Below are 27,541 nucleotides of genomic sequence, written 5' to 3'. Positions count from 1 at the left end.
ATAGGTGTGTTAAGTAGGATTAGCACCGCTATAAGCCATGGACGAGTCAAGGCCCTGAGATATGTGGGTTACATGTAATCCGAATAGTTAGCCCTAAGATGAGTGATGTCGAACCATTTAAAATTGACTTCATCGAGACTCAATTGATTTTTGGATAAGATGGTTAAGTATATAGTGTGTATGTGAAATATAAAAAAAAAAGTTAAAATATGGGAAACTTTTTTATTTTCAATCTAAATTAATCAAAATGTAATTTATTTTATACTAAGAGACTTGAGAAATTGTATTTATGACTTCTCTGATAATTTCATTCCCGTCAAATCCCATCTTCACTAATTTTATAAGATAAATTATTTGTTTGATAAATATCAAACTTTAAATTTCCAAAATTTTTCTAGAAAAAATATTAAAATATTTTTTGATAGTAATTTTATAAAGCATCTATAACCTTTTTAATATTTGAAAACAGTTTGTTCTATAATTTTTTTTAATATTATAAATATTAGCAATGTTTTATAAAATTATTACGGAAAGAATTTTAAAACCAAATAAAAAATTTTAAAATTTTGAATATAATACCAAACAAAATCCATTTCCTTAATTTTGGATGATGATTTTTTAAAAATAAATTTAAGATATTATAAATATTTTTGTAAAATATATGAAAAATTTTGAAAATACAAAGAATAAAATAAAAATATTATATTATGCACAAGTTATGTTTGACAAATTTTATTTCGAAAATAAGTTTTTTTGAGATAGTTTATTTTTTAGAATAAAATTGAGATATTTTTTAGGCGTTATTTATTTTTAAGAATATTATGAAAAATATTTAACTAACTTTATATTTGACATATTTATTATTTACTGAAAATGAGCAGAAGTACATGCATTGCAGCCTGGGTTAAGTGACGACTGAAGAGTAGCGGGTTAGAAACCGAGAGTTGAAAAATAAAATTTGGAAATTGGGAGGGAAGCAGCGTCGCGCGTAGCGAGAGAAGAGGGAGGTGGTGTTGGAGGTTGAGCATGGCGAACCTGTCGAGCCTCGTCCACGAGCTTCGCGAGCGCATCGCAGCTTCCTCCTCGACTCCTCCCAACAACGGAGACGACGTCGTTTTGGAGACCAGATTTCGCGCCGTTCTTCCTAATCTCCTTCACACTTATGTCGTCCCGTCTTCTTCAGGTCTTTCTCCCTTCAAACCCTATATCTCTTCCGGTTGGTTTTCTAGAAAATTTGATTAGAGTGAAGAGAAAATGAGATTCTGATACCTTGTATCTTGTGTGTGTGTGTGTGTTTTTTTCCTTCTTAATTTTTGGGGACGGAAGATTTTTTGTTTTATTGATTCTGTTTCTGATGATGCTTCAAGCATCTGGTTGGATGTTGTCGACGGTTTTGGTTGCGGAGAAAATCAAGAAAAAGGAGAAAAAAACGTTGTTTTGCGTTTTTTTAATTTTCGGAGAAGGAAAAAATGTTTTGCTGCTTTCGCTGCCGTTTGAAGGATCTTATTGAATGCAGTCGATGGTTTTGGTTGCCGAGAAAATCTAGGAAACGAAGAGAAAATGAAATTCCGAACCTTACATTTCGTCTTATATATATATTATTTCGGAAAATAAGGAGAGTTTTTTTGGTTGCTTTGGCGGCAGTTCGAAAGATCTGATTCTATGTTGTCGATGGTCTAGCAGTATGGAAATAGTTGTATTAGGTTTAGTTAAGTGAAAAGTCTAAGATTGGAAGCATAACTTTCTTCAGTTTGCTTGCCGAGCAAACTGAGGAAATGAAATTACAAATCTTTTGTGTCATGTTTCTTTGAGTTTTGAAAAGGAAAAATCATTTTTTATTGCTTCCACTATCGTTTGAAACATCTGATTGAATGTTGTTAACTGCTCTGGCAATATGGAATTAGATGTATTAGGCTGAGTTATTTGGAAAATGCAAGATTGGAAACCTGAAGAAAAATTTGTTGCTTCCGTAACTGTTTAAACCATCTAATTCATTTTTGTCAATGATTCTGGCAGTAAGGAAATAGTTGTGTCAATTAAATGCCAGATTGGGAACTTCAGTTTCTTTTTTCTTTGTCCTACATGTTATAAGGAGCCAAAGAATGAATAAGAGCAGAACCCTATTTTAATTCTGATTGTTATTATTTTTGTCTATGGCAGCAAACGAGAGGGAAGTCATAGCTGTACTGAAACTCCTCTCTCACACCACAAAAAACTTCCCTGGAGTATTCTACCATGGGAAGGCCAGCGCAGTTTTACCAATTATTGGTCGAATTTTGCCCTTCTTTGCAGAGCCTGCATTCCGGTGAGTGTCCTTGACAATTCTCTTGTTCTATGTTGGTTAAAGATATTTGTAATTCAGATTTTTCAGAGTTATTCTTAGGTTTAAGATAATGTGATAAACACCATATTACTTGTTTCAAACACTTGCCCTAGTATGTATTGGGAGAGGATAGTTCTTAGCAAAGCGGGTATAATTGTAAAGGAGGATGTTAGGGTTGTTAAACTGAATAGAATTTTATCTCCTGTGAATCTGCAATGTATTTTTACCCAAGAAAAGAAAATCCCTCTCTTTTGCTGAGTAGATAAAGAAATGTATTCCTTGTTCTCAATTAAAGTTTGGGAGGACTAATGGGAAATCCCTCTCCACTCTCTTTTTGCCATTCTGCAGAGTATATTATACAATTATTTGAGAGCCAAGCAATAGGTTTTCCACCTTTTGAACAAGCGAGGGGTTTGCTTGAGTAATTTCTTCCAATATGCTAGCTTGTTCACATTGAGTGCTAACTGGTGCGTGCAGTCATGGATGTATTAGCTATTGGAATGCTTGTTACTGATCTTCTTGCTTGATGTTCTTATTTCCCTCTTCTTTTCCGTTTACAATTTATATTGTTTGATGTTCTTATTTCTCTCTTCCTTTTCCATTTACAATTCATATTTAATTGTTTAATTTTTATTTTTGTTTTCATTTTTATTTTTATTACTTTCCTAATGGAGAATAACATATTATGTGTCAGCTCTCGGCATGGGGTAATTTTTGAAACAGTTGGATCCCTTTTGTCCTTGCTCCGTACTGGAGAACGTGATGCATACCGTCAGTTTTTCATAGATGCCATGCTAGTGGTTGAAGGTATGAAATGACATCAACAATGAACTCTTCTTATAAGGATGGTATTATCCCTTTGTTTTTTGGTTTGTTGATTACATAGTGGCTTAATTATTTGATAGTCTGCATCAGTATTACTGCTGCACATAGGATCACTAGGGAGGAATTTTTTCCTTCTTTTCTCTAGACCACATTGGGGACAGGGTCCCAACATTTCCTCTCTCAGATATACCTTCCATCATTTATACATATGTGCGTGTGTGTATTCCTATCATATCCTATAACTATAGTTAAAACATGCAAGAAAACTAATCTTCCATTGTCTTCACACAGATATTCTTTATGTAGCAATGCACCATGCTGACAAAGCAAGCATCACAGAATCCACTAGAGTGTCAATAAAGTGTTTTTGTGAGTCGTTTACTGGGATATCTGGTGATCCAGCGCTTCTCAGTGATCTCCCTACCAGTAGCAAACCGATTGATGGCTTTGGTATTATGATTAACCTCACTGACAAGAGCCGGTGGCAGCCTTTTGCAACTTGGATTATTAAGCTTATGAATAAATGTTTAACTGAAGGAACTCTGTATGTGGAAGGGCTTGTAAATTCACCTTTTGTTTCCTCTGCATGTACTTTTTTATGTTATGGAGATGCTGATCTTCAAATGGTGGGTAGCATATTCACTACAAGTTGGGTATTGTTTCTCTTAGTTTATTTATTTAGTGTATGAATTTGATTGGTATAACATTCTTCACACATGTATTGTTTCTTTTAGTTTATTTATTTAATTTATGGACTCATTTTGATACAGTTGTCTGACAACACATTTTTTGTGGAAGGCATGCTTTGACTTTGCACGTGTCCTGGGGGCATTAATAAATTATGACATTGTTCCTCATCAAAATCTAATTCAGTCGATATCTTTCATATTGGATGAGGCTGGGGATGGACTTCCAGTGTTCAGGTACATCTTCAGATGGTTGAGAACTATTGCTGCTGGGTGGTGAATCTCCATTTTATTATGCACAATTCTGGAAAAAATTTCTGCTAAAATCCACCTATTTAGAAGGACTTCTGAATTACTTTTCTATTTTGAGATATATTCTAAATCTAGGTTTCATTTTGATAGACATGCTTGGATTTTCTAGAAGGTACATTATTGGTTCATTTTAAATTGATATTACCTTGATGATGAAGAGAGTGAATGAGTCAGAAAATCAAAATGGCATCTCTGTGAAGTTGCCGCTTGGTTTTTATATTTCACTTTTGGTATTTCTTTCTCACTAGTTGTTATGAATCCTCATTCTAAGAATGCTTGGCATATTTATGTAATCTGGAAGTTTTCTTTTTGTGAACTTTTAAAGTTCTTTTACGAGTTATTCTTTAGCTTTCTACAGCATTATTGAATTGCACGACACTTGTGATGAGATACCTACTTTGAAGCTGGGCCAGAAGCATTATATTTTATGGCAAGTCATGGGCTCTTCAACTACAATGCTAATGTCGGCTACTTTTTGAGGATAATGTCTGAGATTGAAGAAAACCAAATTTACAGCCAATGATTAGGGATTTTATGCATGGTCCTACAGCTTTGGATGGATGTTTCTTGGGTGGATCTAATGGCCAATAAAATTTGGGGTTTATTAGGGATTTTATGCATGGTATTGTGGCTTTGGATAGATGTCTTTGGGTGGATTCTAATGGTTTATGTCTTGAGACTGAAGTCTTGGTTGATAATTTTCTCTTTCTCCTTAAGACTTCAAATTGCTTCACTGGAAAACCTCCTTCAGCTCCTGCCAATCAAAATTATGATTTCCCAAGAGTGCCTGTTGGGTCTGATCCCTGCAAAAACCTATTCCAGTACTACTTGTTTCCGGCAAGTCTGGCATTTATTTTGTATATACAGTCAACTGTATGCTTTTGTCAGCTTGTTTTCATTCTCCTTGATTCACGAATATACAGTCAGCTTTATAGATGCTATTATTGTGGCTGATCTTAAACTCTTACATCTGGTCCAGGGGCCATATATTGTTTTCTTTTTGGGGGATTTTATTTATCCTGTCCTCTTTATGAGAAACTCAAATTATGTTCTTGAAACTGTTCTGCTTTCCTTTTCTTTTTCTTTCCCAAGGACACTAATAGTGGCTTACATTGCAGAAATGCGGCTTATGATTCCTCCATGGGTGGTTGCCTTCACGTGTTGCACTCTACTTGTTCAGATGATGTTGTTAAATTAACAGCAGCAGATTTAATTAATGTTTTCCCTCAGTCAATTTTGAATACCAAAAGCGCTGAACTTAAGGTTAATTTGGTCTTGCCCCATTCCTATATATGCAAGCATGGTTATTCCCAAGATGCATTCATTTTTATCAGAGGGACTTAAATTGGCTTGGGGAGCTAACACCTATTTTAAAAAATTTTCAGGTTGCATTGTGCAATGCATACATACGGATTGCTAAAACATGTCCTCATATCTGGAAACCAGAATCTCTTATTTATACACTTCTTTCCTCAGAACCCTGCCTGCCATTGATAGATTGCTTTCAAGTAGCTCTATCTATACTTGGTCCTGATTGTGTTGGAGCAAAAACAAGTGACACGAGTATGGTTTCATCAACCTCAAGTGATAAAAGAATTGAGAACTTGAGAGTTGGAGGGAAGCGGTCTATTCAGGACCAGGACACTTGCAAGAGTAAGCGCCAAAAGCTTGAAGAAGAAAGTATGGCTTCCAATGCTGAAGTTCATGTGTCATGCAAGCTATCTCATATTGTTACTTGTGAAAGAGAACAAGAACATGCAAACTACATGCACACCTCACTTCTCTCATTTGTTGAACTTCTGAAACCCCCTGTGGTCAAAGATACACCATTTAGACCAGAAGTTTCTTTAACTGCTCTTAGCATGCTTTGCATTGTCTTCTCTAAATATCCACAGACCAATTTGTCCATTTTCATTACTCGACAGATATATGCATGGATCCCTTGGATATGTGAGCAGGTATGCTGTGATTTATAACTTGATCATTAACTTTCTTGATCAATCTCATATTTTGTTGAAAATTACGTCTTGTAGGTAAAACAAGGCTGTTCAATCGCACTTGATTTATCCATCTATCTGGAAGCAGTTCACTGTGTATTGCTTTTGCAAAGTAAGGCAATGGACCTAATCTTCTTCAAAAGATTCATGATGCCTTCCTTTGGGTTTAGGGAGATGTAAATCTGGGGAACAGCTTTGAGGACTCCTGTTAAGAAGATTGATACTTTGTTGACAATAATCTCTATAGTTCTCTAAATAATAATATAAAAATGGCTTCCTTTATTTTTCTGGATGCTGCTTTGTGAGAAATAAGACAATTATGCAAGCTTATTCATCTCATATTATGGTAATAGGAAAGTAGCATATCAGAGCAATGCTAAATTGGTAAATATGCCAATTAACCAGGCCTTTTCATTTCTTGTTATGCAAAAATATTTAGTATATTATACCAACATTATGATCATAGGTATATGCCTCATCTAATAGCAACAATACCATTCTGATCATTATTTCAATTTTTTATCATGATGAAGGGAGCCTAAGTTATTAGAGATGCATGCAATAGCCATATACTGTTTCTTTACTTATTGCCGATGCATTATGCATTCAACAAATATTTTTAATCCTTCAAGGTGTTGGTTTGTTCAACTAGTTGAATATTCTTTGAGAGGGACATGCACAATAGCCATAACATTCAGGTTATAACTTAGTGAACATGAATTTAGCTTCTAGATTTGCAATGAAACTTCCTTCTTTAATTTTGCTTTGGCACGCTAGAGAGTAACAAAAATAAGTTTAATATTTTATAGTTTTCTCACACTAGGGTTTCGGTAAGATATTTTGATTGATAAGGCATCAGTCATGTAATCTGCCTGGCAATTAGATTGTAGATTTTCTTCTTTTGGAAGTTTTTCACTTTACTGTATCTGCTGCCATTCCATCACTTATGACTTGTATCAGCTATATCTTATTGTTATATTTTATTATTTAGGTCCTCTATCCACAGAGAATACTCTTTTCAGAAATAATGGCGATGGTGCAGATTTTGTGAATATAGTGCTAAAGCTTCCATTTACCCATTCTTTTGTGCTCACTGAGTCTAATCCTCCCTGGAGAACGAAATGTCTCTCTGTCCAAGTTCAGTCCAAGATTGGTCCTAGCTTAAAAACTGAAAGCATTCTTGAAGTCTTGGATTTGGGTCTCCATGATGAAGCTGATGAGGTTAGAATTGAAGCTGTCATTTCTATGCCGGTGATTGTCTTGTGGTCTGGTCTTGATGTGCTAAGACATGTCTTCAGAAGGCTGGAGTAAGTGAGCAATAAATTTCTTTACTATGTATTATTTGTATGTGCCTGCTTCCTGAGGCTGGAGCTTGCCTGTTTGACTGGGTTTTGAAGTTGAGTTCTTTATGCAGTGGTTAATTGGAGGTTATATATAATATGACTCATGGAGTGTTTTCTTCAACTTAAGGTCTTGTTGTTTTGGATAGTGCCTGAGCTTTTGCTTTTTCTTTGATTTTTTGTTTGAGATGGGGGTGGGGTAGGGAGTGCAGGATTGGCTTGCCTATATTCATTTCTGATCCCCTTTTCTAAATCCTTGATCTGGAAAAAACAAAATTTACTTCTATATTTAGTTGTTTTCTCCTTGCACATGTAACTATATAGTTTTAGAAACTTAGAATTAATACAATGACTTCTAACTTGAGTTCTTTTGTTTCTTTTAATTTTTTTTTTTATCAATTAACAGTTTTTTGGAGAATGAGAAGCATGAGAAAGTTAAGAAGATTATTCCTTTTTCTCTTGGTTTTTTGGCATGTCTTTATGGACTTTGCAATGTTGTTGCTGGTCCGGATGAAACTGCATGCAAATTGTTCTTCAAAAGTGAAAATGAGAAATGGAGTCAGTCTGTGGAACATGTACTGGAAGGATTTTGGTGTCCAAAGTGTGATGGTAGAATAGCAAACAATCATGAGTTGCGTTCTAAAATTCTACATCTGCCTGATATACAGACAGTAGAGATTGGTCTGGATCATGACTATATCCATCTACAGTCCATATTTTTCAATCTTCTTTATGATGAGTCATCAGAAGAGGTTCAAGTTGCATGTGTGGGAGTAATTCGAAGAATCCTCTTACATGGGGTTCCGGATATTGTGCTTAAAACAAAATCTGAATGGGTAAAATGTGTCGAAAATCTGCTCCTTCACAAAAAGAAGGCTGTAAGAGAAGCATTCTGCATGCAGATTAGTTTCTTCCTTGAGGATTCTGTTTTGAGTTGTTTATTTCTGGATGGGGAGGCATCAGATAAAACTAAAGAACAGAAGTTTTTAGACAAAGTAAAGCATGCTTTGGCAGCAGCTGAAGATCCTCAGGTCTTTGAGACACTTTTGGAATCTACTGCAGAAATTATGATTGCTGTTGATATTCAGAGTCAAATTTTCTTGTTCTCTCTTATATTGTTGGTTGATCAGCTTGATAATCCCCATTTGACAGTGAGAATGACTGCATCAAGGTTAATACACAGATCTTGCTTCTTCCATCTTAAAGGAGGTTTTGAACTAATCCTTTCAAAAGTTGTTCATATTCGAAATGAACTCTATGATTATTTATCCACAAGGGTTGCAAGCCGTCCAAAAATGGTCCAAGAGTTTGCAGAGTCTGTTATTGGTGTTGAGACTGAAGACCTTGTCAAGAAAATGGTTCCTGTTGTTCTTCCGAAGCTTGTTGTCACTCAGCAGGATGATAATCTAGCAGTTGTCACCTTACAAGAGTTGGCTAAGTGTTTGGACACAGATATGGTGCCACTGATAGTTAATTGGCTTCCAAAAGTGCTTGCTTTTGCTCTTCATCGAGCTGATGGTCAAGAATTATTGTCTGCTTTGCAGTTTTATCATGTGCATACTGGTTCTAATAACCAAGAGATCTTTGCTGCTGCATTGCCTGCACTGTTGGACGAACTTGTATGCTTTTTGGATGTTGGTGATTTGGATGAAATAAGCAAAAGGTATAAAAGTCCATGCTAGTTTTAAGAACTACACAAGTTAAAATGGAATATGTATCTCTAATAGGACCTTTTTTTTTTCTTGTTTCTCAGCAGTTTGCCTTCTTTGTTCATGTAAAAACCTTTTTGAAGCCTTCCTGATTTGGGTTTTGGTCTATAGATAATGCATTATCAAAAAAATTCTGGGGTGTCCATGCATTGATACACATGTATGTTTATTGGGATGGCAAGGGTACTGTGTCAACCCTGATTTTAACAAAGTTCCCAGCTATTTCCTTCACTCATATAGCTCCTTTGTAGAGCTTTTCTCATCTGAGCTGATTCTCCTGGCCCTTTGAAATTTCATACCTAAAGTTTTGCATGGAATAACCACATGATGCTACTATAGTGTGAAATCTGCTAATCATTGTTATTTTGTTTCTATTACAGGTTAGCAAGAGTACCACAGATGATAAAAGAAGTTGCAAAAGTTCTGACTGGCAGTGAAGATCTTCCAGGCTTCTTGAGGAATCATTTTGTTGGTCTCCTTAATAGTATTGATAGAAAAATGCTCCATGCTGAGGATCTAGCACTACAGAAACAAGCCTTGAAACGTATTGAGATGCTAATTAAATTAATGGGTTCTCATCTTAGCACTTATGTGCCAAAACTTATGGTCCTTCTCATGCATGCGATTGATAAAGAATCACTCCAGTCTGAGGGTCTCTCTGTTTTGCACTTCTTCATTGGGCAGTTGGCAAAGGTATCGCCATCTAGCACTAAACATGTAATTTCTCAAGTTTTTGCTGCTCTTATCCCCTTCCTGGAGAGAGAGAAAGAAAATCTTTCCATTCATTTGAATAAAGTAGTGGAAATTCTAGAAGAACTTGTGTTTGAGAACAAGGCTATCCTAAAGCAGCATATCCGCGAGTTTCCTCCATTGCCCAGCATTCCTGCTTTAATGAAAGTGAATGAAATTATACAAGATGCACGTGGGTCAATGAATTTGAAGGATCAATTGCTAGATATTGTGGATGGTTTAGATCATGAGAACTTAAATGTGAGATATATGGTGGCATGTGAGCTGAGCAAACTTCTGAACCTAAGAAGGGATGACATCACAGCTTTGATCACTGGGGAAGCAGGTTCACATATGGATGTCCTGAGCTCTTTGATTACATCCCTACTCAGAGGATGTGCAGAAGAATCAAGGACTGTAGTGGGTCAGCGGCTTAAGTTGATATGTGCCAATTGCCTTGGAGCACTAGGAGCAGTTGACCCTGCCAAAGTAAAGGGTATTTCATGCCAGCGCTTCAAAATTGAATGCTCAGATGATGATCTTATCTTTGAGTTGATCCACAAGCATCTGGCGAGGGCTTTTAGAGCTGCACCTGATACCATTGTCCAAGATTCAGCTGCATTGGCAATACAGGAGCTGCTAAAGATTGCAGGTTGTGAGGCATCACTTGATGAGAACATGGCACTTTCTACACTGCAAACACTGAAAGATAAAGAACCTTTAAAAGTCTCTATTTCTGGAGTTAAGAGCATAGATTGTTGTGATGAGATGAGTAGGAGGGGTCAGAGGTTATGGGATCGATTCTCTAATTATGTTAAAGAGATAATAGCTCCCTGCTTAACCTCTAGATTTCAACTTCCAAATGTAGTTGATTCTGCATCTGCTGGCCCAATTTATCGCCCTTCTATGTCTTTCCGAAGATGGATATTCTTTTGGATCAGGAAACTGACTGTGCTTGCAACTGGTTCTCGTGCGAGTATTTTCAATTCCTGTCGAGGTATAGTGCGCCATGATATGCAAACAGCAATATATCTGCTGCCCTATTTAGTCCTGAATGCTGTCTGTCATGGCAGCAAGGAAGCACGCTATGGAATAACAGCAGAGATCCTATCTGTTCTTGATGCAGCAGCATCAGATAATAGTGGGGCTGCAGATCATGAAAGTGGTGGGCAAAGTGAAGTGTGCATTCAAGCTGTGTTCACTCTTCTTGATAACCTTGGGCAGTGGGTGGATGATGTAGAACAAGATATCGCTCTTTCTCAATCTTTTCAATCAGCTGTTTCTAGGCAACAATCATCCAAGTTAAAGGATCAAAATCCCAATCCAACAGATTCAGACCTCCTCCTAATACAGTGTAAATATGTTTCAGAGCTTTTGGCTGCAATTCCAAAGGTGACCCTAGCCAAGGCCTCCTTCAGATGCCAGGCTTATGCTAGGTCATTGATGTACTTTGAATCTCATGTGCGGGGAAAGTCAGGATCTTTCAATCCTGCAGCTGAGAAGGGTGGCTTCTTCGAGGATGAAGATATCTCATTTCTAATGGAAATATACAGTGGTTTGGATGAGCCTGATGGTCTATCTGGCCTAGCATGTTTACGCACATCATTAAGTTTGCAAGACCAGCTTTTAATCAACAAGAAAGCAGGAAACTGGGCTGAAGTTTTAACTTCTTCTGAGCAGGCTTTGCAGATGGAGCCCACCTCAGTGCAGAGGCATTCAGATGTTCTTAATTGTTTACTGAACATGTGCCACCTCCAGGCTATGGTTATTCACGTGGATGGTTTAATATCTAGAATTCCTAAATACAAGAAAACTTGGTGCATGCAAGGTGTTCAGGCAGCATGGAGGCTTAGCAGGTGGGAGTTGATGGATGAGTACCTTGATGGGGCTGACAAGGAAGGTTTACTTTGCAGCAGCTCCGAGAGTAATGCTTCCTTTGACATGGGTGTTGTGAAAATTCTCCAGGCCATGATGAAGAAAGACCAGTTCTCAGTTGCTGAGAAAATTGCTCTGTCCAAACAAGCTCTGATTGCTCCTCTAGCTGCTGCTGGTATGGATTCTTATACACGGGCTTACCCATTTGTTGTAAAGCTCCACATGCTAAGGGAGCTGGAGGACTTCCATCAACTCCTTGTTGACGAGTCTTTTTTGGAGAAATCATTCGATTTGGCTGATCTGAGATTTACAAAAATGATGGAAAACTGGGGAAATCGGCTCAGATTTACACAGCCATCCCTTTGGGCAAGAGAGCCACTTCTGGCTTTACGAAGATTGGTTCTTGGTGCAAGCGGTCTTGGTGCTCAAGTTGGTGACTGCTGGCTTCAATATGCAAAGCTCTGTCGCTCAGCTGGTCATTATGAGACAGCTAACCGAGCAATTCTGGAAGCTCAGGCTTCAGGTTCACCGAATGTTCACATGGAAAAAGCTAAGCTTCTTTGGAGCACTAGGCGATCTGATGGCGCCATTGCGGAGCTGCAACAGTCTCTCCTGAACATGCCTGTAGAGGTCGTAGGTTCTGCCGCAATATCATCAATTACCAGCCGCTCACTGGTTCCAGCTAACCCTCCACCTTTACTTTGTGATACACAAACATCAAATGAGAATAGAGATATTGCAAAGACCCTCCTCCTGTATTCTAGGTGGATCCATTACACTGGACAGAAGCAGAAGGAAGATGTGATGAGTCTTTATTCTAGGGTGAGAGAACTGCAACCCAGATGGGAGAAAGGATACTTCTATATGGCCAAGTATTGTGATGAAGTACTTGTTGATGCCAGGAAACGGCAGGAAGAGAATTTTGAACCGTGCCCCAGGATAATACCTTCAAAATCTGCCATTGTTGCTTCTACAAATTTAAATTCTGAGAAGCATTGGTGGTCTTACCTTCCTGATGTGCTGTTGTTTTATGCTAAGGGGCTTCATAGAGGCCACAAGAATCTCTTTCAAGCACTTCCCAGGTTGTTGACCCTGTGGTTTGACTTTGGAAGTGTTTATCAAAGAAGTGGATCATCATCGAATAAAGAATGGAAAAATATCCATGGAAAGGTAGAATTTTACCAGGATGATTCTTGACCTCTTTCAATTCTTTTCTTATTTATAATATACAGTGTCATCAAAGTTGATTGCCTGTGTCACCTAGGCCACGAAGCCCAAGTAGATAGATAAAAGTTGTCTATTGAAGGCCCAGGCAAGGCAACTTTAAAGAGGCGGTCGCCTTGGGATAAGGCACAAGGCACAGAGGTGGTGCCTTTAACCATGGGCTAAGATTAAACATACTTAAATAGCAATTTAATTCAATTTAACATTGTATTAAACAAAGTATAACGTGAAATATTATATTATTAATCATAGTGATAATGGGATGGAGGGTCATCAACCTAGTCTTGATGGAAGTGATGACGATTTTAATTTCAATGATGACTATGATGATGATGTCCAAAGCTTCTCTAAGTGTCCATTCTCTTATTTTGTTTTTTATTATGATTTTTAGTTGTTTGAAAAATTAGAAAATGCATTGGGACAAGATGAATTTCTGTAAATAATATGATGTTTCTTATGATGTAGGTTGTATATTTAACACTTTGAATAATGATTACTATTTTGTTAATTTTATTAGACACCATGAGGGGTGAAAAATTAATAGCGTTGATTGTTGAAGACAACATTTATATTGGTTAAGTATTGAAATGGGTAAATGTATTTATATTTTTTATCGCCTTATTATAGTTAGGCCATTGCCTTGTTTTTCGCCTTTTGCCTTAGGCTAAAAGGAGTCGTATCACCTTGACATTGCCTTCTACTTTTGACAACACTGATACTATATTCTCCCTTGTCATTTGCAGGTAATGGGTATTATGCGAGGCTGTTTGAAGGATTTGCCTACATATCAGTGGTTAACAGTTTTGCCTCAGTTGGTTTCTAGAATTTGCCACCAGAATGAAGAAATTGTTCGTCTAGTCAAACTCATCATCACCTCTGTTCTCCGTCAATATCCACAGCAAGCCCTTTGGATTATGGCTGCAGTTTCAAAATCCACAGTACCTTCGAGGCGGGAGGCAGCTGCAGAGATCATACAAGCTGCACGAAAAGGGTCCAGCTCAGGAAACTGCGGCAACAATTTGTTTGTTCAGTTTGCTACTCTGATCGATCATCTAATCAGGTTGTGCTTCCATTCAGGCCAGCCAAAGGCAAGGACAATCAATCTTTCAACCGAATTTAGTGCCTTGAAGAGGATGATGCCACTGGGAATTATAATGCCAATCCAACAATCTCTTACTGTCACTCTACCAGCATATGAAACGAATCATGGTGACTCACTTATCTCTGATATCTTCACCTCAGATCTCCCTACAATATCTGGAATAGCTGATGAGGCTGAGATCCTCTCTTCTCTTCAGCGACCAAAGAAAGTAAGTTTGTTTACAGAGGTTTAGGAAGTGTTAACCTGTCTATTATTTCTTTTGCGTTTTTCAGATGATATCGCATCTAGTTCATGATTTTTGTGGTTATATTGATTCACATTGACAGTGCACAGCAACGTGGTATCTTGGGGGGTTGCATATCATTTTATCTGAAAAAACATTAAATAACAGAAACATTCATCCTTTCTCTGGATGAAATTATGTGGTAGATATCCTAAATTCATAATAATAAATTTTGAAACTGCAAACCGTAGATAGACATCCCTTATTTCATGGTACACTTGCAAGGGAGTGGGAATCACCAGTCCCACCCATGACATATGTTAAAATTGATCTCATTAGATACTTTGACAGTTCAGATAGGTTTCTAATATATATACACATTGTCAGACAATCAATTTTCCTAAATGCTTAAGCTTGTAGGATTTGGGCCCACAATGTATATCATACACTCACACACACACACACATATCCTTAGATACTGACAGTTCAGGTAGGCTTCTAATATGTATTTATATGCATCCATACATACAACAAGTTTCAGATAGGTTTCTAATATGATAGGTCTGAAATATCAGAGAGCCACTCAATTGTGGGTCCCTTGTCCTACTATGGCCTTGATACTATTGGATAATCTAAACATCTCCTTTCTGGTGTTTTCAGATTGTTTTGTTAGGTAGTGATGGTGTCCAACGTCCATTCCTTTGCAAACCTAAGGATGATCTGAGGAAGGATGCCCGAATGATGGAATTCACTGCAATGATAAACCGTTTATTATCCAAATATCCTGAAAGTCGTCGGAGAAAGCTTTACATCCGCACCTTTGCAGTTATTCCACTAACGGAGGACTGTGGAATGGTAGAATGGGTACCCCACACTCGTGGTCTCCGTCATATACTTCAAGATATTTATATTTCCTGCGGGAAATTTGATAGGCAAAAGACTAATCCTCAAATTAAGCGGATTTATGATCAATGCCAAGGTAAAATGTTGGAAGATGAGATGCTGAAGAACAAAATCCTTCCAATGTTCCCTCCTGTTTTCCACAAATGGTTCTTGACCAACTTCTCTGAGCCAGCTGCCTGGTTCAGGGCTCGGCTTGCTTATTCACACACTACAGCAGTCTGGTCCATGGTTGGGCATATTGTGGGCCTGGGTGACCGGCATGGTGAAAATATTCTCTTTGATTCTACCACAGGAGACTGTGTTCATGTTGATTTCAGTTGCTTATTTGACAAAGGCTTGCAGCTGGAGAAGCCAGAGCTGGTGCCTTTTAGGCTAACCCAGGTAAGGAATGCCCATGGATGCTCATGTTCCATGCAATGTGAAAATTTTCCCCATAACAAGTCTTATTCCTGATATTTATTTAGCAAATGCCAGATTTGGTTAAAGCATTCAAGAGTTCTTGCTGTGATACTCCATATTCTGAACAATTTTCAAATTACAGATGACTAAATTTCAAATAACTCTAGGATGGCAACATATTCATTTTCATAACATGCTTTTTCTTCCAACTCCCTGATTCTAATTATTGATGAATGCATATGGTTCTCAATTCTCTTGTTCTTATTCTCATGAACACTGATGTTACCTGCAGAACATGGTTGATGGTTTGGGAATTACTGGATATGAAGGCATTTTTCTGAGGGTCTCTGAAATAACACTTTCAGTACTGAGGACACATAGGGAGACTTTAGTGAGCATTCTTGAAACGTTCATCCATGATCCTCTTGTGGAGTGGACAAAATCTCATAAATCCAGTGGGGTTGAAGTTCAAAACCCCCATGCACAGGTTTGAATCTTCATCCTTCTTTGTCATTGTTGTACACTTTTAGCTTCATCATTGGCTGTGACTTAAAGAATACTTTTATAATTCGGGGCATCAGATGGTGGTTGCATTGAGTTTTTTGGGGGCCTACCATGTCAAATGGTTCATGACTGCACTGGAAGTTGGAAGTATATTCTGGAGCAAAGTTTGCCTTGATTCTAGTTGGAATGAACCATTAGTGACCAAGATTATTTTACATGGATGATACATATTGAAAACATATAATTGGAATGAATTATGGATATGTGGTACTCAAATAATGGTATTGACTCACCCTACTTTATGAGCTTTAGAGATGGCACTCCTCATTTTTAACCTTAGGTTTGGAAGATCAGATTGTGGCCAATTTTTTATTGACTAACTACTGATGCATGTTACCTTTGAAAATTACAGAGAGCCATCAGTAATATAGAGGCCAGATTGCAAGGAATTGTTGTTGGGGTTGGAGCAGCACCATCATTGCCTCTAGCTGTAGAAGGTCAGGCTCGTCGCTTGATTGCAGAAGCAGTCTCACACAAAAATCTTGGGAAGATGTATATATGGTGGATGCCTTGGTTCTAAAAGCTGATGTGGATAGAGAGGAAAGAAAACAGACAAGGAATAGAAGACAGAAGGAGCTAAACCAAGGTGAGCATATATGACTTGGAAAGAGTTTGCTTGATTCTTTAAGGTAGTGTTCTCTGCATTGAAGATATGATTTTAAGAATCTTGAGATCTCACATTTTTGGCTTTTTTACTTAAAAATTAAGGGATTTGAAAATTCCTTTGAAATTTGAATTGATAAAATTTGCAGGATTTCAAATCCCTTCAGAATGCATGGGATTGGCCTCAAGGCCCAAAACCTATGTTTGAACCATTATGTGGGATTTGATATCTTTTGTGCTATGAATCTCTTACAACTAAAGACTGCAATAGGTAGGGTCGAAGTTGAGCATGACAGTCTGTACTTGTGGATCTCAGACCAACATCGCCTGCCTATTCATACAGAAAATAGCATTAAAATATTTAGAAAAAATTTTAAAATATTGGTGTTGGTTTCTTTGGATTTGCCTCTACCAAAACCCAATTCTTTTGTAGAATAAAAATATGATTGAAGTTATTAAGCTCACCAAAGATGAAAATCATTTGGTTCCAAATAATTTTATTTGGCTTGGGGGCTTAGTTCTTGGGAGCCAGTAACAAATGTGTTCCAGTTCAGCTTATTATGTCAATCTTGCTAACCCAAATTTAACCAGATTTATTTATTTTTGTTATCATTCAGTTATTATTATCTCAAATTTAACATACTATTTATTATTGGTTTATTTATTTTAGATTAGCTAATACTTCAAATTAATTTTTAAATACATGCATTGGTGACTTGTTTTTCGGATTGAGCTGCAATAATTGTGTTACTGCCTCTACCTTAGTTAACTTCAGACCTTATTGTGATTGCTTGAATAAAACTTGTTTTTGGTTGTCTTTAATTTCAGTGGCCTGTGTTTAAACTTTAAACAATATAGCTGTCCCTATAGAAGAACAAGAAATTTAATTGAACCTGTTTTTGGTTGTCTTTAATTTCAATGGTCTATGTTTAAACAATATAACTGTCCCTATAGAAGAACAAGAAATTTAACAATTTGAGGGATTTGAAATAGCCTTCTTTGAATTTGTTCCTTTGAATAAGTTGGTCATGCTATTTCTTGAGCTTCAAGTGGTTTTTGAACTATCACTTGGTAGCCGCTATCAATACTAATTGATTCAAAGCACCACAGGTTAAAAGCGGTTTTATAAACTTGGTGTTTTGAGCTTCTCTAGTAGCTCTTCCAACCATCTTCATGCAAGTTTATGAATGCACAGGCATGAAACTCCAAAATTTAACAAATGGTTTTCTGAATTGAGTGATATATATAGTAAAGTGGGGTGCTTTTCTTTACAGGAAATGCATTCAGATAATGGGGGCATCAGCTTCATGCTATATGACGCATGAAAGATGAGGTAGCACTAGGCATCATCAGCATAATTTTTATCTGGCTTCTTTACCTATGGAATCACAACCATGCATTGAGTCCTCCTTGCAGTTTCTATACTTGGAAACACCTGCAAGGCAATATTTGAAGCTTTCATCTTTCTACCTGGATGCAGCTGTTTGACATGGATGTCCAACTGATAGTGGGTTGACGTCCTCTAGTTGTGCTAAAGGATGTCAAGGAACTGAAACAAGTTGAAGATGGCAACATATGGAGAATGAACCTACAGCACAAGGGAGAGAGGTATACGAGAACCTTTTTGTTTGAAGACATGGTCGAAGGGAGCTCAACATCGTACACTGCATGTTTCCCCTTGACATCAATTTTTGAACCATGCTTGGCAAAGCATCCACCTGGCTTCCCCAAATTGAATAGTCCAGACCAAGATCTTGGATCAAATCTATTCTTGGCACGGGAAAGAAAATTGCACCAAAATGCAAAACCCATTCTTGCTCTTCTCATTTCTTTTGATATGCATACCATTTTGCAACACCGGGGGAAATTTCAGAATGTAGGGTCCTGATGAGGCTTCCTCTGGGGCATGGGGTTTCTGCCTCCTTTTTGATATTTGTTACTTTCACATGTAACATCTCCTTTTGAAATTGTATATAATGTCATGTAGTTTGCTTGTGTCACTGCCTAGTCTTTGATGTGATTTTATAGAATAGAGTTATGGTTTCTCCTTAATTGATTCTAGCTTTGGCATTCTCAATGATGTTCTTTATGTTTGAGGTTCGTTGCTTTGTATGAAGAACACAATTCCACTTTAGATAAGCAAAACGAGGACAGTGCATTTATTATGAAAAAAACCAAAGAGGTAAAAAGTTGGCATCCCCAGCAACCCATTAATCGTAACTATCAGTTAGCCAGTGTTGTTCTAACTCTGTTGCATCTTACTTGCAGACCTATTATCTTTTTGGCCAATCTGACAAAGTACGAGGTGAAGGATGTGGGGATAAAAGAGAGTTCCTGTAGCTATCCATCCAAGTGCATCCCTGCCTCCACAGGTTGAAGCTAAGCTCTTACTTTCTTATTCTCTTAATTTGTGATTTTGAGCTGTGGAATCGTTTCCTGTCCTTGCCATCTATTAAGGATTTAGTAGAACTTACCCAAGATATCCAAGACTTTTGGGCGTGTGTTAGCTGATAGGCACGACACTACATGAATCAGCACAGCCAGTTCTTCACAACTTTTGCTTTGGCAACAAAACAACCAATGTTCTTCCTATCAATTTTCATCGGGCTTCTTGTCCGTGTCATCATCTCTCGAACCATTCGTTTCACAGGTGATTCCCCTCTAACACTGCTATGCTTTCCCGATCCACACACCACTGTTATCTCCACTGGCATCACATACTCTGCTGCATTAAGCCTATACCTCAGCTCCTCCCTCCACTGCAACATTATCAAGTATGCAGACCCCAGGTGCATTCCATGCAAATCCAGCTTCCCCTCTGAAGAATCCCACTCCATTAACTCTGCCAAAACCATCGATCCAATCAATTCTTTAACCAACAATGCCTCATCCCCTTTCAAGGTCTCCATCAACTCATCAATGGTTGGTGGAAAAGTTTTGAGGTCTTGTAGGATTGACATGATCATAGGGCACGAATTCAACACTGAATTGTAAATCCTGATGGAAAATGGAATGCTTGAATTCTTCATTCTTTGAAGCCAAGCAACCATTTCAGATTGCTTGTTGTAGGCTCCGTAGGATGAAAGAACCATATTTGAGACAACTGTATCCAGTTCAAACCCTTCATTCCCCATTTGCAGAAGAATTCTCTGCATATCTTCGAATAATCCTACTCTTCCATATCCATACACTACAGACCTGAACTCAAAGACAGATGGTTTCAGTCCTTTTACTCTCATCTCTTCAATCAGATTCTCAGCTTCAAGAGGTCGACCAACTGCACATAAGCTACTAATCATTGACTTGTAAGCTCGTTCCTTAACATAAACAGAGGACGATTCAGAGACTATCTGACTCAAACGAGAAATCACATAAAAAACCCCTTGATTTGAGTTGTGCTTGGAGTGTGAATCAATCAAATTGCAGTAAAAGGAAACAAGGTCTCGCTCCCGAGACCCTAATTTTATCAGTGTTTCAGAAACTAGAGTTTCTGCTTCCTTCAACTGCCCTTGTTTATATAACAAAGCAATGAGGTCTGCAATAAGCTTAGAGTTCCAACTGAACCATGATGCTTCAGTGATCCTTGAATACAACTGCGATGACAATGTACAAACTGTTAGCCTCCTTTTGGTTGCTGAGAAAATGCAGGAAAAGGAAAATACCCCAAAATTTTGAATCTAAACATTTCCGGCATTTGGGGCTCAATACTAAACCCCACCGAGTTCATCCTAATTCAAACATTTAAGTAGAACTGTACTTTCTGGAAACCCGAAAACAAAATAAAAGCTTTTTCTCGGCCAACAAACACAGGAAAGAGAGAGGGGTTTAACTTACAGGGAGGGCAAGAGAGGAGAGGTGGGGGTGAGTGGTGGTGGGGGAAAGGAGGTGGGAGAGAGCATTGAGAGCTATGGATTTGGGTGAAGATGCTATGAATTTGCATATCAATCTGTTACTGGCGGAGGGATCTCTGGCTACTGAAGAGAGAAAGAGTTGGCCTTGTTTGCTCAGAGCGCATTGAATCAACAATGGTGATCGATGGTTCCATGGCTGTGGGCGAGAGACTTGTAGATTAGCCAGCATTTTGTTCCGAAGTTAGGCTTCTCCTTGAACAATAAAATCAGCTGTGTCGCACTCAGACTACTCCGTGGCTGTAAATGTTAATAGATAGTGCGGTGGTTAGATGTGATGTGGTAGAGAGTGCGGTCACGGCTGTCAATATTTCTAAAAGTTGAGCTCAGTGACGAGGCTAAGGATACGCATGCTGAAGTATAAACAGGTCGGACAGGGGCTAATCCTCTTGGTCTGGGTTCGGGTTCGGGTTCGACTTGAGCTTCCATATAATACATCTGAAGTGTTGATATTCCTTGTAAAGCTGACATTGTAGAAAAATTTGTAAACTTCAATGTCCGGGCCGGACTCAGACTTAAAAAACCAGCACAATACTGGCCCCTACAAGGGACGGCTAGTCTTGAGGCGAGCTTACGTGTGGGCCGGACTGGGCTTTGTGCTATGGGCCAAAACTAATGATTCAATTCTCTTATGGCATGCTTCCTTCATTCCTTGGGAAAGAGATCAATGATAGTAATTCCCATTTCGCTAGTTGCACTTTGGCATGTTTAATCATGAAGACACATGATAAGAAGGAAATGGAATTAGAATGAGAAAGAGCTATAAGAGATCGGAATGAAAGGAAATCAAAATTAGGAATTTGATTGAGATGTTTACATTACTATTAGGGGGTGTTTGGTATGTCGGAATAGGGAATGGAAATAATATTTTGTTTCCTTTCCTATTTTTTAGTGGAATTGAATGAATTTGATAATTCCATATCTAGCATTTGGATGAACTTAAGAATGCAAGATTGGAATGATTATTTGTTTCCATTCCAATGTTTAATAATAATAGGAATGGAAATGAAAAAGAAATAAATTTACAATAATATCCTTACATATAATTTAAAATATTTTTTATTTTTACTTTTATTTTAAAAAAATAAAATTTGAGAGGTTTTTTGTTATTAAATAATAAGACTAAAAAAAATATATATACTCAATAAATAAAAAATTAACCATAAAAAATCGTATAACCCTAATGCACAAATATTCAATTATTATTTTTATTAAAAATTTGAATAATTTGTCTTGCTTAAGTAGTTATAAAATTATATTTTTCAAAAAAAATTTATTTATTATAATATTTAAATTCTCAAAGCTAGCAAATGTTTTTCCTATTTTCAAAAGAGGAAATAAAAGAATTCAAATTTATTCTAATTTTCAACAAGTATCATATCCGATAAAATCCATAACCTTAAAAAATTTTAAATATTCGTTTTTTTTTTTTATCAAAATTTTAAATAATTTGTCATGCAAAAAAAGCTATAGAATTATATTTTACTAAGAAAAAAAAAGAGAAAAAAAAATATAAGAACATATAAATTGTCAATAGCAGCTGGAATAAAAAAATTAATCAATGTTGGTTTCTCGGTGCTTAATGGTTTGTTTACTGTTAAATAGCAATGATATGAAGAGATCTTCACTGTGGCCCATGCTAAATTTCCAAAATGAGCCAGAAACGCAGCAGATTTTCTGCAAGACAGCAGAATCCATAGCTTTAACTAGGAAAGGAAGACGCCGATAATAATAAACAAAGGGGAAAAAAAACCAAAAGTTTTGTTTTTGTTTGTTTTTTTCTTTTTAATTTTTTCCTAACCATTAAAAATTTTCAATATTGTAAACACGTGAAATCGAAAAATCTTTTTCCAACCATTTCAATTTTTCTCTCCAGTTTCCATTAATACAAGATAAAGAAACATCAAAGATTCCAAACATAAATTAATAAAAAAAAATTAATCGATTTATAGAGAAGAAGAAACACATATAAAGAAGTAGAAGAAGAAAGAGAAAATAAGGTAAACTTGATCGAAGATGTAGAAGGAAGTTTTCAGAACCTAGTTGCAGCAAATAATGACGAATCCTAGATCCAACAATCAAAATGAACATCCAAAACCCTATAAATTAGAAATTGATTTTTTTTTTTTTTAAATATTGTGGAAGGTTTAATTGATTCAATTTGAAAGAATCACTTGTTGCAGAGAATTGGATGATGAGTGGGTCTCTAGTTTTGCAAAGAAGATAAGAAGTGGATAATGAATGGATCTCTACCTTTACAAAGAAGATAAACATCGGGTTTGAAGAACAAGATAAGAGGGTAAAATAGTAATTTAGGTTATTTTATATTATCAAATAGGTTTAATGAATCAGAATACCACCTACTTTTAATGAATGCAAATCCGACTCATAAGTTGGATTTGATTTCTGCCGGAATAATTTTTTATTTCATTTCCGCCTTCTTAACATTTATCCAAACATAGGAATAAGGGAGAAAAGGAATGAGATGTCTATTCCCACTCCCTATTCCCGTGTACCAAACACCCCCTTAGTAAACAGGGAATGAGAATGAAAGTGATTAATTTTAAGTTGTTTAAAGTAAGTTGCTTTTAAGATTAAATGATTTCAAAATGTATAAAATTTTAATTATATTTTATTTTCTTTCGTATTTTTCATATGACAATTTATTTTTCTTAACATGTTTTTTCTTTTCTTAGTAACCAAACATAACCTAAAAGTTAAATTATTTATTAGATTTGTTAACTCTGAAACCGAATTAAACCTAATGAACTTGATTGACCTTCACGTAATTTTCGTCCAGGCCCAGCCCATTATTAACTCAATTCACGTAGTGCCCAGTCTCTGTTTATAGTTCATACTGTACACACGAAGCTTTCAATCATCCCTGAACAAGGTGCGCTTCGGTCGATCTCTTCTCTGAGTTCAACGTAGCCCGATCACCGTTTACACAAACGCATTCGATCATCCCTTTCAAACGCTGCGTTTCGGTTGATCTTTGAGTTCAAGGTACTGTTCCAATCTCTATTCCCAATTCAATCAATCGATTTCTAAGTTAGATACAATCGGTTAGATGCTGAGAAACTAATGAGAAAATGAAAGAAAATTTTGAATCATTCTTGGCAGCAAAGAAAGTGAGAGAGATAACGTAGTAACCGAAATGTGGTTTTCTTTTATTATTATTTTTTTCATTTTCTTGGTAACCAAACAAAGGGTTGGATTTCACTCTGAATGCTTAATGGTTTGAACTATTGAGAAATTAAACTTAAAACTAAAATATCATTCACACAGATGAGAAATTTTTACTAAAAAATCATTATTACTTTAATAAATCATTCCTTTTATTTTCAATATGCAATTACTTTCTGGCGATTATATTTAGTGATTTTTTTTTGTTGTTGTACTTCAACTGCAAATGCAATATAAGCTGCTTTAGATGGAATAGAAGAAACTAAAAGAGTACTTCAATGGTGAACTTGGCGAGTCGCTGGAGGACGATACGCTGCTTGAATGGCAATATTCTGATACGGAGGAAGAGGCATTATCACCATCTCCATCCTCACCACCCACTCAAACGATCTATTCTCAAGAACCTATCTCCTCCACCACACCGCCACTGTTTCGCCTCAACATTACAACAACCCAAAAATTCTGTGTCTCTAGACCTCTATACTCCTAACAAAAGAATCTCTCATTTGATCCGAAACGGTCGAATTAATGAAGCAAGAGCTCTGTTTGATGCAATGCCGCATAGAAACATTGTTACTTGGAATTCAATGATAACTGGATATGTTAGAAGGAGAGAGATGGCTAAGGCACGTAAGCTGTTTGATGAAATGCCTGACAGGGATGTAGTGTCATGGAACTTGATGATATCGGGTTATGTATCATGTCGAGAGAGGTGGGTGGAGGAGGGGAGGCATTTGTTTGATGAAATGCCAGAGAGGGATTGTGTGTCATGGAACACTATGATTAGTGGATATACACGGAGTGGGAGGATGGATGAGGCATTGCGACTTTTTGACAGCATGCAGGAGCGGAATGTGGTTAGCTGGAATGCCATGGTTACTGGGTTTTTGCAGAATGGGGATGTAGAGAGGGCTATTGAGTTTTTTATGCGAATGCCGGAGAGGGACTCGGCTTCTCTCAGTGCTCTTGTGGCAGGTTTAATTCAGAATGGTGAATTGGATGAAGCAAGAAGAATTTTGCTTATGAGCAGGAGAAAGGATGATGACAAAGGTGATCTGGTACATGCTTATAATATTTTGCTTGCTGGGTATGGTCAAAATGGAAGAGTTGACGAAGCTCGACAACTTTTTGATCAAATCCCATTTTATGATGGAGGACAGAAAGATGGTGGGCGGTTTGAAAGGAATGTAGTATCATGGAATTCCATGATCATGTGCTATGTGAAAGCCGGAGACATCTTTTCTGCTAGGGTTCTTTTTGATCAAATGAAAGAGCGCGATACTATCTCTTGGAACACCATGATCAGTGGCTATGTTCGCATGTCAGATATGGAAGAAGCATGGATGCTTTTTCAAGAAATGCCAAACCCTGACACACTGACATGGAATTCAATGATCTCTGGGTTTGCCCAGAAGGGTAATCTAGAACTTGCCCGTGCTCTCTTTGCAACGATTCCACAGAAAAACCTGGTCTCATGGAACTCCATGATAGCAGGTTATGAGAATAATGGAGACTACAAAGGAGCAACTGAGCTCTACAGGCAGATGCTACTCCAAGGAGAGAAACCTGATAGGCACACTTTATCTTCAGTCCTTAGTGTGTGCTCAGGGTTCGCAGCTCTGCACTTAGGTATGCAAATCCATCAGCAGATTACAAAAACAGTTATTCCAGATATACCAATAAATAACTCCCTGATTACCATGTATTCAAGGTGTGGGGCAATAGTTGAAGCTCGAACCATTTTTGATGAGGTGAAATTGCAGAAAGAAGTAATCTCTTGGAATGCGATGATCGGAGGATATGCATTTCATGGATTTGCTGCAGAGGCTCTTGAACTTTTTGAGTTGATGAAGAGGCTTAAAGTGCGGCCCACTTATATTACATTTATCTCAGTTTTGAATGCGTGTGCTCATGCTGGGTTAGTGAAAGAAGGTCGGATGCACTTCAAATCCATGGCCTGTGAATTTGGAATTGAGCCACGAATTGAGCACTTTGCCTCCCTTGTGGACATTGTGGGTCGACATGGGCAGCTTGAGGAGGCTATGGATCTGATCAATAGCATGCCATTTGAACCAGATAAGGCTGTGTGGGGTGCATTACTGGGTGCTTGTAGGGTGCATAACAATGTGGAGTTGGCCCGAGTTGCAGCTCAAGCATTGATGAAACTGGAACCAGAAAGCTCAGCCCCTTATGTATTGCTTCACAACATGTATGCTGATGTGGGGCAATGGGATAATGCAACAGAAATGAGAATGATGATGGAAAGAAATAATATCAGAAAGCAACCAGGATATAGTTGGGTAGATTCCTCCCATTCTGGATAGTATTTATGACTGACCTAAAGTTGCCATAAGGTTTTAAAAGATTTGATTTGAGATGTTGTGTGATAACAAGGTGTCATGGATTAAGAAAACGGCAGTTGCTTACTTGCAAGGTAAAGGGCAAAGGATTCAATAGCTATGGTTAGAACAAAGCCCATATTCCTTTCCTGATAGGCCTCTTTGCTTCAAACCACTGCTTGTCATGGCTTAGAACCCATATGAGTAAGAACTTCCTTGTCAAACCACTCCATGGGAAGATCCGGGAATAGGACCCAAACCACGGCTTTGGACATGGGAGAGGAGGTGGGGAGAACTTTGGATACATTGAAGTATAATACACTGTTGGAAACCATAGTAGCTCTATCTATACTTGGTCCTAATCATGTTGGAGAGAGAGCTAGTGACACTAGTATGGTTTCATCAACCTCAACTGATAAAAGAATTGAGAACTTGAGAGTTGGAGGAAAATGGCCTATTCATGACCAAGACACTAACGAGAAGAAGTGCCAAAAGCTTGATGAAGAAATTACATGCGCACCTCACTTCTCTCTCTTGAAATTCTGAAACTCCCATGGTCAAAGCTAATTCATTAAGACCGGAAGTTTCTCTGACCGCCCTTAGCATGCTTTCATATGCATGGATCCATGTGAGAAGGTACGCTGTAATTCAGAAATAAACCACGCTAGGCCCTTGATTCAACTTTGACTTCAAAGAATATTCATATCTTCATAAAATATTCTTTTTTTTAAAAAAAATAATATTATCATAGAGAATTGTATTTCATAAATTTTTTAATACAAACAATTTTATTTTGCATATTTTCCTTCTTGTTTTTCTTATTTTTTTTGGATCTTTGAAATTTATGCAGACAGAACCATGTGATTAATTATCAACAAGGATTGCTAGCCGTCCAAAAATGCTCATAAAGAGTTTGCAGCATCTGTTGTTGGAATTGAGACTGAAGGCCTTGTCAAGAACTAAGGTTCTCGAATGCACAAGAACCATCCGTCAATTCCTGGAAAGATGTAATTTCCTGGATCCTTTACCTGCATGAGTAACTACATGGTATGGGGGTTAATTCAGGGAGATTTCTCATGTTGGAAGGGAGAGATATTTTGCTGTTAGACAAAGGATTTTGAAAATAGTTAAAAATAATTCTTAAAATTTATTAATGTAAAATAAATAAATAAATAAATAAATAAAAGTATTTTTTATATTTTTAATTCAAAATATTCTATAAAAAACCAATAAAAGAATCTTAATCTTTTTTTCTAAAATTATCATAAAATTGTTTTTTTCTTAAATTCTATAA

At 37.2% G+C, this 27,541-nt stretch overlaps 3 protein-coding genes across 10 annotated transcripts; 2 read left to right on the top strand and 1 right to left on the bottom strand.

The window, feature by feature from the left end:
• Positions 1 to 952: 952 nt before the first annotated feature.
• LOC117911180 (serine/threonine-protein kinase ATR) lies at positions 953 to 18,814 on the top strand. 6 transcript variants are annotated; one of them, XM_034825428.1, is made up of 16 exons: positions 953 to 1,183; positions 2,161 to 2,305; positions 3,018 to 3,130; positions 3,440 to 3,774; positions 3,947 to 4,071; positions 5,265 to 5,409; positions 5,532 to 6,104; positions 6,180 to 6,255; positions 7,135 to 7,450; positions 7,890 to 9,146; positions 9,573 to 12,966; positions 13,764 to 14,330; positions 15,006 to 15,629; positions 15,940 to 16,134; positions 16,564 to 16,797; positions 18,089 to 18,814. In XM_034825428.1, exons 1-15 carry the CDS (start codon positions 1,027 to 1,029, stop codon positions 16,729 to 16,731), a joined length of 8,190 nt encoding a protein of 2,729 aa, XP_034681319.1. In that variant the 5' UTR covers positions 953 to 1,026; the 3' UTR covers positions 16,732 to 16,797; positions 18,089 to 18,814. The 6 variants fall into 6 exon arrangements, with proteins under 6 accessions (XP_034681319.1, XP_034681318.1, XP_034681320.1 ...); XM_034825427.1 differs by having other exon boundaries at positions 3,440 to 3,801; XM_034825429.1 differs by lacking the exon at positions 953 to 1,183 and adding an exon at positions 2,672 to 2,790 and having other exon boundaries at positions 2,221 to 2,305; positions 3,440 to 3,801.
• Positions 18,815 to 18,928: 114 nt separating this feature from the next.
• Positions 18,929 to 21,030, bottom strand: LOC117911182 (pentatricopeptide repeat-containing protein At2g17033). The gene is made up of 2 exons (XM_034825434.1): positions 20,649 to 21,030; positions 18,929 to 20,407 (listed from the first exon to the last, which is right to left on the bottom strand). Exons 1-2 carry the CDS (start codon positions 20,892 to 20,894, stop codon positions 19,346 to 19,348), a joined length of 1,308 nt encoding a protein of 435 aa, XP_034681325.1. The 5' UTR covers positions 20,895 to 21,030; the 3' UTR covers positions 18,929 to 19,345.
• A 2,538-nt stretch (positions 21,031 to 23,568) lies between these two features.
• LOC117910812 (pentatricopeptide repeat-containing protein At1g62260, mitochondrial) lies at positions 23,569 to 27,354 on the top strand. Of its 3 annotated transcripts, XR_004650803.1 has the most exons (3): positions 23,569 to 23,728; positions 24,156 to 26,883; positions 27,098 to 27,354. XR_004650803.1 is itself a non-coding variant. In XM_034824964.1 (2 exons), the coding sequence occupies exon 2, from the start codon at positions 24,187 to 24,189 to the stop codon at positions 26,230 to 26,232; it is 2,046 nt and encodes a 681-aa protein (XP_034680855.1). In that variant the 5' UTR covers positions 23,569 to 23,728; positions 24,156 to 24,186; the 3' UTR covers positions 26,233 to 26,945. The 3 variants fall into 3 exon arrangements, 2 of the variants coding, with proteins under 2 accessions (XP_034680855.1, XP_034680857.1); XM_034824964.1 differs by lacking the exon at positions 27,098 to 27,354 and having other exon boundaries at positions 24,156 to 26,945; XM_034824966.1 differs by lacking the exon at positions 27,098 to 27,354 and having other exon boundaries at positions 24,147 to 26,945.
• Positions 27,355 to 27,541: the final 187 nt, after the last annotated feature.

This window comes from Vitis riparia, chromosome 3 (assembly GCF_004353265.1).
Source record: "Vitis riparia cultivar Riparia Gloire de Montpellier isolate 1030 chromosome 3, EGFV_Vit.rip_1.0, whole genome shotgun sequence".
NCBI classification, from domain to species: domain Eukaryota; kingdom Viridiplantae; phylum Streptophyta; class Magnoliopsida; order Vitales; family Vitaceae; genus Vitis; species Vitis riparia.
The sequence above is the reverse complement of the archived record's forward strand: the minus strand, read 5'-3'. Positions and strand labels throughout refer to the sequence as shown.